The sequence below is a fragment of the Phlebotomus argentipes genome, unplaced genomic scaffold (genome assembly GCF_947086385.1).
Source record: "Phlebotomus argentipes unplaced genomic scaffold, Phlebotomus argentipes genome assembly contig_8, whole genome shotgun sequence".
Taxonomy (NCBI): domain Eukaryota; kingdom Metazoa; phylum Arthropoda; class Insecta; order Diptera; family Psychodidae; genus Phlebotomus; species Phlebotomus argentipes.
The window spans coordinates 647,276-660,550 of record NW_026776151.1 but is presented as its reverse complement, the minus strand read 5'-3'; the positions used below and the strand labels follow the sequence as shown (position 1 = coordinate 660,550).

Here is a 13,275-nt window from a genome sequence, read left to right as displayed (position 1 = left end):
TCAATAGAGGTTTTAGTTTAGAGAATCATTTGATGAGCTCTCTTGTGGTGATAAATTGTAATTTTATACTATCGTGAAAAAGAAATATTTGCACTTTCATTCACGTGAAAGTGGTTATTTGTGCTAGCATTTCCCACCACTGTTATCTTGCAAGAGGAAAAGCGTAACAATAGTCGAGAGAGAGAGAGTCAAAATACATCAAATGTCATTCTTGATATCACAAAGAATTTTAAAAGCATCTGCTATTGTAGAGAAAATATATATTTTCATCGTGACAATCTGCGTAATATGTAAATTACTGTGCTTAGTGGAAAGAGCTTCTGATGTTATATTGATTTTGTATCGAATTACAGAGAGGAAAAGGCTATAATGTTTCATTATAGCCACTCTACATTCCATCTGACTTGCGAATATGAGAATCTTGTCTTCCCCAATCAATGTCTCAAATGGCTGAATCAGTGTTGCTGACTTATCGTCTAATTTTATGACCTTCCCAACTGAGGCGAAAAGCTCGAATTTTTCCGACAGTTGTCAAGAGGAATTCCGTAACAAACAAAAACGAGTGGCATCGTCGGAATTAGATGACAAGAATTTTCTTCTGACCACTTCTGTGTCAACGTTTTTTTCCACTCATCCGCTGATCTGCTTCTTCGGCGTGCGTGTTTTTTTCCTCCTCACATTTCGAGATCATCGATGCGAAAATTTGCCTCCTTAGCAGAGTGAGAAAGAGAAAGAGTGAGTGGTTAAGGGGATTTATTCGAGAGGCGCAACATTTGTGTGAGAACGTGGAGAAGAGATTAGGACCATTCGACATATATTTAATCATCTTTTTAGTGTGCGTTTGAATGGAGTTGAAGTCGATTTTCCCGACAGTTGTCCTGAGGGTGATTTTCTTCTGCACACTCTTGTGCGTCATTGTGCCACGGATTTCTGCAAGAGTTGATGTAATTCGGAATTTCTCTCGTATTTCTGAAAAGTTTCTCCCCTGAGAAGCATTTCTAAAGTCACTCTCAGCATCATATTCCGACTTCTTCGCATCTTTCTTTATGGATTGTAGAATTTGTTGGTGGATTCATCGATGTGTGGTGAAATTGCATGAATTTCTGGAGAATGTAATCTGAAAAGAATTCATGCGATGAAGTTGATTTTCTCTTACATTCTTCGCTTTTTTTTCCTCGATGTTATCAATTCTGGGTTCTGGTTTATTTACAAAATGCCAACTGAGTGCACAAGAAGCGAGTCAAATATGATGCCAAAAACGCAATCTTCCTCTCTTTTTTTTCAGAGTGAGTCGGGATATGTGGCACAAAAGGATCTTTTCAAGCAATCTATATAATGTTTGACTTGATATGCAAACATGAAGGCAAAAAGGGATGAAGGAGAATTTATTGTTACAGACACACTTTTATGATGTAAGCTTCTTGACATTTTTGGCAAGCAAAATGCTTAAGGCTCAGAGATGCTTAACAGACAGATTGTAAATTTCTCACTCGAGGATTTCTCCGCACTTCTTGTCTTGTGTGTTTCCTCACATGAATTTCACTGGGTGATTAAGATCTTCCGCCTACGCTGGACTGTCACACAATTTGAGAACATTGAAACATTACAATAACGCTCCATGAACAACTTCATTACACTTGAACTTTATGACTTCATTGATGCGAATGTATAAGTAAATAAATTCAGTCTTGAGTACTGCTGTAATTCGCAGTTTTTATTGATAATTCACTGGACATTATGTAAGTAATTATGATATTTATCTACCATCTAATATCTTCATAACTCTGTCGGCTGTGCAGAGGACAGAGTTTTGCTGTAACAGTTGCATTTCCTCTTCTCCACTGTGGATACTTTTCAATTTCCGCAGTAATTCAGAAGGGCCTTTCGAGTCACTGAGATCATATATACACACTCCCTTGCAGTATTCGCCAATTTATGTCCTCGTCGCAGCAAATACAGAGAGTGCATCTGAAGTTAAGTGGCCAAAAGGGTGGGGCATGAGTTGGTGGTGAAAATCCGCATGGTGAGGCACTTTGCAACGCCAGCACAGTGCAATTCTCCAGTCGTATAAGTTTTCTCCATTAGGAAACTTAGGGGCTATTAAGATTTTTGTCTGTTAATGGAAGCTCATGTTGTGTGAACTGCAGAAGCCATTAAGTCAAGCCACTCCATCAGCACCATTTTCCCCATTCGTCCACCAGCCCGTTCCCTTGCAACCCCCGGCAGTGTGAGTGGGAGAGGAGATTTTCCAATGACGATATTGTATTTCAATGTGATTTATCGCGTGTAGATATTTTGTCTCCGCATCGCGCGCCATTCCTGTTGACCGTGAAGATGTCGTGGAAAATCTCGCAAGTTAATTAAATTTGCTTCAATCATAAAATTGGGTTTTATTGCTGGGCGTGAAAGGCGCACGAAAATGAAGGGATGGAAGAATTGGGTGGTGTCTATGTCGAAGACATTGAGAATGAGGGAAAATATGATAAAAAGAGCATTGAGGAAATTGAGGAATAAAATTTGCAATTACTGTGAAAGTAATCCTCTTTCGTGTGACGTTTTTCTACTGTTAAAAGATACACTTGGAGAAATACTTTAAGAGGATTCACAGGAAATGGAATATTATATTTTTTATTCATTGGGAGACAAGTTTGAAGGAATAAATACTACTTAATGAATAACTACACAATATCGATTCAGTGAATTCTTCTGTCCTCTTCGTCGTTTTGCAGCATGTTTCTGAAGAAACTCTCATGCGAGATTTTTTTAAGGACGTGTATTTACATGTATATTGATGTCGATTATTCTGCTGGTGGTAAAGTAAACTTTCAGAAGTGATGCTCCATAAAATTCCTCAAACATGATTTTCATATTCACGATGAATACATTATACATATGAGTCGTTTTATGCCCGTTTTCGCAATCTTTTCTCAACAACATATGGCGTGAGAGGGTAGAAATAAATTTTTCCAGTCACCATATTGAAAATCAATAGTTTCTAAATTGTATTTTAACTCAGAGAGTCAGAAAGGCGAGACAACTTGACACTTTGAGCTCAAGATGAAGTTCTCCCAATGAAATTTTCGACAAGGTGTTTTAGCTTGACAGTCTTGAAGTGCAATTGAGTGGCTCTCATGATGGTGGGATTTAGGTCACCGAGTATCTATTAACTAGAATGAGTTCCAGGCTCTCATTATGCACCAGCACACCTCTCTAGGTCTTAATTGGGCTTCTGACACCTGATACATAATGTATATTCTGTCTTAAATGTTCTTGCAATTTTCCTCTTGCATGCTGAGGCATTTCTGAGGTGTTGGAAGCCTTGATACTAAATGGAGCATAAAGGAAAAGCATCTTAATTGCCACAAACACTCAAGTTCTCAAGCAAAATTACGTATTTTAATTTCAATTTACTTTATGCACATAAAACACAGGGGTTTCTTTTAAAAGCCCAATTGTGCGAGAAAACTTTGAAAAGAGCTATACAAATAAATGTCTAAAGAGGAAAATCGATTGGGAATTAGCAGAGAAATATACGCATGTTTTCTCACATGTGGAGAGAAAGTGCTTCCACATGTTTTCTTATATCCTTTAATGCATTTTAATGTGGTGTTTGTGGATGAATGCTTAGACATACAAGGTTAAATTAAAGAGAATAAATGCGTTAAATTAAAAATTCTAAGCTTTAGAGATGGAAATATTTTGTCATCCAAACATATTACTTTAAGTCGCTATTTACGCTGTGTTTGGAGATCATTTTGCGGCGAAAATTTATGCCACCGACGCCAATTGTGGTGAAATTTGGCGGCAGTAGATAAAATGGATGGTGTAGTTGTGTGTTTTGGTGTGTAATCATGCCATAATTCTTGCCATGGCCTTGATATGGTTCGCAGTCATATGATCTCCAGCGCGGCGAATTCAAGGGTGAAAGCCATGACCAAAATAGACTGCCGAAAACTAAAATTAAATTTGCATAATGGCTAGGACGTCGCACACATATATTTGGAATATTTGCTGACGATGCGTGAGGCCGTGGGGTGAATGCGTGAGGCGAGTGTCAGCGGAGAATGATTGACTTGTCCCTGAGAAGATTGAAAGTCGCCCCTCTGCACAGGTGGTCCGATGGGGGCTGTTTTTCTATTCTATTTTCGTGGCGGGTGTTTTTTTTTTGGTGCAAAAAGGGTGGACGGAGATTTCTCAGGCCATCCTGAAATGCCACAGTCTTAAGCGTTGCACATCCATTTTCCCACAATCTATGTAAGCGTTTGAGTGGCATTTTGTCGCGTGGTGAGACACAAGTCTCGGGATTATGTGATGTCTTGGTGTCCCATATGGGATTATCCTGGCCAAAGGAGTGCTCGAATAAAGCAGCGAAGATGGGTGGAAAATGTATGCAGAGAATCACATTCGGAGCAAATAAACTGTCTGTCTACGTGCTTTTGAACTTTCGAGGCTATTGCTTCCCTTCACAAACGCACTTCTGTTTTTGTTGAGTGTTTCGTGCCTTTCCCAAAAGTCGGGGTATATTTTTCTTTTCGGAGAACGCGCACGTAATACCGAAAGTCGTGACATTTATTGCTGAGAATATTGTGGGGGGAAATTTGTATTATGATTGAAGACAATAGAGGGATTGAAGGGATGTTCGCGATATTCTGTCGAAAAGACGGGGGGTGAACAAGAGTCTGTATTCGTAGCAGAATTTACCTGCTTCTAAAGCATCTGCAGAGCGTGACAGTGGGAATTCACATTGAGAAGCGCGACAAGTTTTCTTCGTTATCTTTTAGTACCGCACTTCCGCTGTAATTGTATTAAAGGGAAATTTCTCCAACTGTAGGTTGAGGCAATTACGTGGCATTGCTGGAATTGCCGCATGATCTAATTTATGGAGGAGTTTCATTGAGTCCAATGTTACGAAATTAGATAAAATATACTCATCACAATTATCATTACATTGGACAAAAATATATTCTTAAAGAAAATATCTCCAGTCAGAATTGGGATGAGCGGGAGGAAAATGTGTATGGTGGCTAATTTGGGTGTGAAATCCGGGCGGGAAGTTGACAGAGTGTGAGAACCTTTGACCTTTTTCTTCCTCACAACTCCTCTCTTTTCGACGGTGATTCTGCTGGAAAAAGATCCATCACGCTGATGGAAGTGATGACAAATGGAGTGATATTCGACGAGCCATGGCGAGGAGTTAATCATGCGAGAATTTCACTTTCCTCTCTATGATAATGAAACTGCGAGTCTGATCATTTTCCCCATTGAAATTGTGATGAATATTCTGGCAATTACTCACGTTCCCTTGAAAGGGAATATTTCATTTTTCTGACAGCAAAATTATTTCGTCTTGTCTCTGGCTGGATAAATTGAACTTTAAAAAAACGCTTTGGAACAAGTGATTTTGTACATCAATTCTTCTGATAAGAAAACTTATGTAGCGAAACTGGGTTGTAATTAATTCCCATCCTCAGTGGATTAATATCTCACGCCGTTGACTGAAAGGCCAAAGTGTTAATTTGAGTCTGGAGAAAAAGTTTCCTTCCGTTTTGGGTGCCTTTCTTTTGTCCACGCCATTCTTCACTGCCAAATTGTCGTAAAAGCGTTCCACTGTGCTTATCATTAATTTATCCCCTCTTTTGTGGGCAGAAGAACGTAAATTTGCATGAGCAATGAAAATTTCATTGTCTCACCGTGATTTTATTGTGGGTGGGCATTGTTATGTTGGAAATATTCAACATTAAGCGCGTCTATTCTGTCTCTTAAATGGAGGAATTTCGCGCGTGTGTATGTGTGTGAGAAAAGCTCTCAATGTTCGACTGCAATCTTAGCAGTAATGCTATATGATCATTGCGTATAAATAGGGGAGAATTTCATGCTCCAATTGGTTTTATTAAAATGCAATGCGGCGGGAAAATGCGCTTTGACGGCAGGTGAAAGGGTGACATTCACTTAGTGCATGCACTCTTCTGATTCACGCTAAATTGATCAGATTGTGCTCATCCCGTCGTGACGGGATGAGTGGGTGGCAAAATTCCCTTGGCCACTCATGCATATAACAGCTCCAGAAGACACGTGTCATTTGCACATTTCTTCCAAGAGACGCGCTCTTTTGCAGTCATGTGACTTATGTGAGGCAAATGGTTTTTACACAACAACATAATGGCTAATATATCTTCTCTCATCCCTCACAGCTGGCTGGGAGCGCCGGAACGGAATTTCATTTCAAGCATCGATCGCTGCCTCATGCCAGATCCCGACGGAGCATTACACATTCCCGTGTTCTGAAGCGAGATCCTCTGGTAAGTCTTTCAATATAATTTATCACACAGACCCGCTGCAGTGTGACCAGCATGAATGCGGGGAGAGAGAGAGAGTCTTGCAAATAATATATATCACTATAACAAGAAACGAGACAATGCAATTATTTTGGACAATTCCGTGGCTCATCCCCGCTATTCCCTTGTACACACCACCATTATGTCCATTTTATAGCATGTAAATTTAATCAAATATTTGGCATGATTTCAGAGATGCCTCTCAATTGTCTGGCACGAATTTATTGCCGTCCACACATTAATTCTGCGCTGACTTCTTGCATTGTTTTTGCGTTTTTGCAGAATGCAATGATTTTTTTTTCAAGGCGTGTCACTTATTTTTGGCGATCTGGCAAAAAAGAGAATGATTGAAAAAGTTATGGATGCTTTTTCAAGGGACACGGGAAAAGTTTTATAACCCCGTATTGAAGCGGCTTTCTTTCACTTTTATGACTTTCTATGGCGGCTTTTCAGCTCCTTTCCTAATTTGCCAAAAAAGTATCTGTTTCAGATGGAAAGTACCGTGAATAAAATTTGATTTTATGCCTTTTGTTTCCATCCTCCCACGCATTGAGAAATTGGTTAAATTTAGATCAGCTTTTCTCGGAACGCAAGATGTAGAAAAATATATATGATTAAGGCACAGCGCAAAACAGATTCCAGGCTCTGCATTCCCAGAAATTTTCTCAACTAAGTAATCTAATTAGACATGAAAAGCATTCATTTGTATAGAAAGAGATTGATGAATGGAGCTTTAATTTTATTCTCCAGATGCACAAGTCTAAGATTATAGTTTTCGTTTAGCAACGTTCATTTGGAAAATGTCAATTTCGAATGATTAATATCAAAAGTTGATCTCAAGTGGTTTTTCTTATATGAAACTTGAGAGGAAAATGGCAAGAAATGAATTTTATGACATTTTTTTCCTCGAGGAAACTCTCCAAGAAAGTATGAGAAGAGTGATAATGATTAAAATAACGTTAGTTATACCGTGAACTTAAGTCCCAAGGAAAGTTGTAAGAAGAAATTCCTGGTTTTTTCTCCTCGTGTATAAATTTTACACGAGTTCTCCAACATTCTTTCCAAAGGTGAGACGCTATGGTGAAGTTTTTCAATTTTTTTTTATTAATCTGTTAATTTCATAACTGTCTTTTATGCCCTTGCGGACAAACAGCCATCTTGCGAGTTGTAAAGAATTTCCTTTATACCCAGGGAATATAATGTTGGCTTTTTTGCGTGCTTCAGAGGTTGTTATTGCTTGTGGAATTCCAGCAGAGTTTTCATTTTATCAGTCAAAATTCTATGAAATTCTCGAGAGCTTTAGGAGAATATGATGAAAAAGGTCATGCTCTTCTCCGTGCAATCAGCTTTTTTTTACCTATAAATTTTCAGAGCGCATCTCCATTTTAACAGGATATCCATAATGAATGAGAGTGCAGATGAAGGACATGCAGGAGTTGTGTGGGTGGTCAAATTGACTGGGTATTTGCTCCGCAGCACAGATTTTCCATACATAAATTTTCGATGTAAATTTTCTCATCTCACTAAATTTGATCAATTTTCGTAAACTCAATTGAACATGTTTGTCCTGTTGAGGGAGTTTTGCGTACGTTGCTTTTGAATGTTGTGGAAATTTTTTACTAATTCCATTATTGACGCCATATAGTTGGGGGGATGGGGGAAGAGAGGAGCTTTCTCGAAAGCTTACCGTGTAATTGACTTTGAGGTAAATTGAATTTTCCTCGTCGATGCGGTTGAATTTTTGGTTCACGCAAAATGAATATTGCTACAAAGAGATGAGCTTTTCAATCAACTTTCTTCCTGGAAAAGGAGACTTCTCTTTCCGTACCCGAGAGAGGGAAAAACTTTCAGTTCATTTCTTGTATCATTTGTCAGAGCTTTTTGCCTGGGCGAAACTTGCGTCACTTGTTTAACTTTCTCATAAAGTTTTTTTTTGCCAGTTCCCTAACGCTTTTCTCGCCGGAATATTGCATGTGTAAGATATTGCGCAAATGGAGATGTTAGCCTTAGTTGTAACATGGTAATGGCCAATTGATGATGGAGTGCTTTCGGGTGTTTTCCGTATGGATGGAAAAGTGAGTTGTGAAAGTTCTTTCTCTAAAACTTTTCATACTTGCGTCATGACGCGTTTTTGAATTTGATGAATAAAAAGCACGAGAGAAGAGAATAAACCAATGTTGAGCCAATGAATAAAGCTATGTAAAATCGATTGCATATTCACAAGGAAATGCTTCGTTGCTTTTGCATCCGCTGCAGAATATTTAAAAGTTCTTACTTCGGTTTTTCACCCTGCAGAAACATAAATGCATAATTATGAGAAGAGAAGGAAGTTAAAAAGCGATTTATATGCATCAAATCCACCCTTATTATTTCAAATAACTCGATGACTGTTAAATTTAACTGATTTTAATCGATTTCCGAGTACAAATTTGAAAATAAAATCTTCATAATTTCTCATTCTATCATTTTGTGAATATTTCACAATCATTGGCACGATTAATGAGTGATGGTCGGATGAGAAAGTTGCCTAACTTTTTCATCCCCTGAATAATTTGGTATATTGCGCGTTGGGGACCCGTGAAAACTTTACTCTGTTGCCATTTTGATTGAAATTCAAGAGGCCGATTCCCTTTTTGGACGTGTTGGCACCTTTTAAACTTTAGGAAAATTGGATTGTTGCGTGGCTTCTCAGCGTGATGCTTTGCATGTGAGTGAAATACAATATGTATGGCAGTGGGACATAAGGGATGATTGATGCTTTGTCTTCTCTTTGAACGCCCAGACTGTTTTCCTTTGCGATAATATCATGTGATAAATGGTGAATTGTATCTCTGTGGTTTTGTGATAAAGCCAGTTATTTCTCTGAACACTTTTCACATTATACGAATCTTTGTGAAAACATCAACTCTATGCGATACACTATCTATTATTGTTGGGAATTAATAGTGCGAATGGCAGGGAAACAGAAGGGAGTGCAGAGTTCAAATCAGTGGAATTTTATGAAAGGATATTATTTATAGTTGAAATGAATTTTCCGCTGGTGAAGCGGAACAAAACAATTTGGTGTTGAAAGTGAGTTAATTTGCATTTCATTGGGAAGCCAATCAGGTTTTACATGGAAATTAAATTGAAATTGAAAATAGTGAATAGAGTGCAGAGTGTTTGTTGATTGAATTGAAAATTGGAATTCACTGGGTTGGGAAAATGCTGAATGAAAATGCGTTGGCCATTTGAGCTGGAGCTTTTCATCAAAAACAATTGTTAAAGTTTTATGTTTGGTGAAATTCTATCATAATTCTCTTCTGGCTGAACATGATATTCAAGTTTTGAGTGAAAAGATGGTAGAAATCAAGAGCAATTCCACACAGAGGATAATTTAATAAGCGACCCAATGAAATGAGAATGGAAAAATGGGTGGAAAAAGAATACGGTTTTCTTCTTGTCTCTCTAATTTTCTTCTTTATTTTGGACGAAAATTAATTTCTCCACCCGTCAACTTTTATCCCATTTCACTGTCTCACTCTTCCTTCATTTTTTTTCTTTTCCATTTGTCCCAAATTTTTCACACAGAACACTTTTCTTTCACCCTGCGGGGAAAGGATATAGAAATTATTTACTTTTGTCAACAGATATGACTAAATATACTGCTTGGGATGTTAAATAACTTTTTCTTCACTGTGGCACGAGATGAGATATATTGGTTGGGAATTTATTACGGTCGTCGTGAAGATCCACCCACAATGTCTTACTTTTTTGTTGGCACACAGCACGAGGTGACAGTAAAAAATGCGATGAATTCTGATTTTGAGGGATTTTTTCAAGGATTTTTCCAAGGATTTCAAGGCAAATCTCATGCTGTTCGTGGGCATTTTTTCAATGTCAATTCGTTAAAGAATATAGAAAATGAATATAAAATGCCGGCGGTGGGATTCATTCATGTATGAAATGTGTCAGTGTTAATTTTCTTTTTGCACAAGAAAAAAAAAGAATTCAAGCATCCATGAAGAGAGAAACCACATGCCTTTTTCTCTATCTTCGCATGAAAAGAAACACGTCAAGTCCCATTTCACTTGACTCTGGGTGGGCGAGAGTAAATAAATTTTATTAAATTTCTTCTGGTGAAAATGAGAAAATAATGAAGCGTCTGCGGCGAGAGGAATTTCACCAAGATACGATGATGGCATGAATTTATGCCTACACACTTGCTCCAGAAATTGCATGACACTTTTTCTGCTACATTTACCACTCATTTCCACCCATGCCGCTTTTCCCGGTTTTGGGGTGGGGAACTTGTGGGGTGTGCAGAGGAAATGATGAGGATTTTTCCTCATTCTGCAACCATTTTTCCCTTGTCCGTCACTTCTCTCGCCGCTCGATGATGTTGGAGGATATTTCAATAAACTCCCGCGATGCCTGAAGGATTTCCCGCGAGAGTGTGTGGTTGTGAAAGGAGGTTAAAACATATTGTTAGAGCATGTGTTGTGCTATCTACTGTGGCATCAAAGTTAATAGTTTCAGGATAATTGTGTCTCTTGTGATGAAAGCTCTCTGATAAGGGAAGCATATGTAATATTCTGTCCTTGTATACAATCTATATACCTTTTACGAGGACCTTTTACATGATTGCATTGTGTATTCTTGTCACTCTTTCTTCAATCAGTGCTGTATTTCTCTGACAAAATGACTTATTCCAACCGTGATTCCGTGGCACTTGATGCTGCGAATAAGAATTTATCATGAAAAAATTCTCACATAAATTGTATTTCACCCAGTCAAAAAATGTCACATTAAATGCTTGTGTAAATGATTTCTTTTCAAATATTCATAAATGTGGCATCGCGAAAGGAATTTTGATCGTACGCACAGAATGTGAGAAGAATATTTGGCACTTTAGATCATATGGTGTGAAAATATTGTAACCATGAGGAGAAAATCGTCCCACTTTGCATAAACTTATCACCATGAATTGATTTTAAATTGTTTTGCACTTTCGCCGCTGTGTAGGTGGAAAGGATGTTGTGCTCATAGTCTCTCCGATGGCCATGATTTTAGCAAAGCGATCTGTGCTTACGTGCTTCATGCAATAATGCTAAGTGATATGTATTTCTTGGGCTCTTTGCAGATTCACAGTGCCGTTCAGCAGATTGGATTTGTGCGTGTGAAGCGAGGATTGCGTCCCGCAATTCCATCGATTGTCGGGAAACCTGTGGTGGCGCCGACGGGAAAAGCTCCCACAGACCCCTACTTTCCGCTGCAATGGTACCTGCGGAATACAGGGCAGAACGGTGGGAAAGTGAGGCTGGACCTCAATGTCCAGGCGGCCTGGGATCAGGGCATCACGGGAAAAAATGTTACCACGGCCATAATGGATGATGGTGAGTGCTCAATTTGATTAATTGTGATTCCCACATGTTCTGCAGACAAACAAGAGCTTCGCCTTTAGTACCGAAACGGAGTTGTCAAGCTCTAGAATCATAGATTCGGTGCTGTTGACTCGTTCTGGTGTTGCGACAAGAGCAACTCTGTGGGCAAAGTGAATTAGGCCTTGAGCGTAAATCCGTTGAGTGTCAGGATGGAGGATATGAAAATTGGTGTGTTTCTGGGCGAGCAAATGCACGATACACCCACCTGCCTTCGTTAATTAGGGACCACTCTTGTTGTCCTAAAGACTGTTTGTTTAATTCTTGTTTATTGCCATATTTTGCCACAGATCTGACGCTGTCTCTCGTGGAAACCTCTCGAATTTTCAATATGACTCTTTTGCTCATTAATTTCCAGCTTCAGACGAAATGCGTATTGAATTTTGTAAGGGTCTTTGGCTCACGAGGTCGTCTGTAATTGAAAATGAGCATCATTAGGATCATTACCTTTGCGTGCTCAGCGTAATTGTTTAATGGGAGGATTTTCGTCCCTACAATTCACCATAAATTCTAATTTATACACAGCGTCTATTGTACAAATTTGAACGCCTAATGATGCCTGATTTACATATTGTAAAATTAAGGGACACACACTGCCATATGGATGGGTATTGAGTGTCGCAGGTTGAGTGAATTTTGGAGGAATGTGCGTGCAGAGAAAGGACCTGTTAGAAAATGGGGGATGGAAATGTAGCCAACACGAGGGACTTGAGATTTGAGTTTTCTCTTCAAAGGGAATATCCGCTTTCAGGCAGCAATTTGCAAATGGTCCAAATGGAATTTTCACTCTGGCCATGAAAGTCACAGATTTGAGGGTCGTTCTTGGAATTGATGGTCAAGAATAATTTTCTAAATTTACCATTCGTGCGTGGGTGGGTGGAAGTTTAAGTTAAGTGAACTCCTTTCTTAACAAATACTCATTGCTTTTCTCATATATGCGCTGGGAAGGTAAATGACTGCTCCTTGACCCTATTTTCACTCTCTCAATTTCTCTTTTGTCCCTTTCCTCTGTGAAAACACCTCGATTTGATGAAATTAATTGCAATTTATTTGAGAAAATTCCATCATGTGTGAATTTGTATGAAGAGCTTTAAACTCGAGGTGAGCGAGAGGAAATGAAATGGAAAAAGAGACCTTTTTTCCCATGATAAGTTGAAGTAACTGACGTGAAATATTGTATCCAATGGATGAGAACTGTCAATAACACTGAGAACCCGATAAATACTGATTACATCTGAAGGGTTCTGACGTCTTTTCGTGGGTGGAAAAGTCGATGTCTTTATGCAAATATACATTGGATGACAGATTTAAATTTCCACACTTCACTGTCAGTTGCCAAGCATTAATTAATGACGATGGTGTGACTTATATTTGCAGGTGTGGATTACATGCATCCGGATCTGAAATACAATTATGTGAGTATAAGTGATGCAGCATAATTGAATTTGTATTTCAGAATCTCTCTCTCTCTCTCTCTCGAATGTTTAATTGGAATGTCCACATTCATAGTAAACATGTAT

The 13,275-nt window shown here is 38.7% G+C and overlaps 1 protein-coding gene across 1 annotated transcript in view; it reads left to right on the top strand.

Annotated features, from left to right (window-relative positions):
• LOC132261195 (neuroendocrine convertase 2-like) overlaps window positions 1-13,275 on the top strand; it is a 29,348-nt gene that overhangs the window by 7,437 nt on the left and 8,636 nt on the right. The window contains exons 2-4 of the mRNA XM_059759829.1: window positions 6,192-6,299; window positions 11,458-11,710; window positions 13,133-13,170. Of these exons, the coding sequence (XP_059615812.1) occupies window positions 6,192-6,299; window positions 11,458-11,710; window positions 13,133-13,170 (399 nt within the window). The remainder of the gene's footprint in view (window positions 1-6,191; window positions 6,300-11,457; window positions 11,711-13,132; window positions 13,171-13,275) is intronic.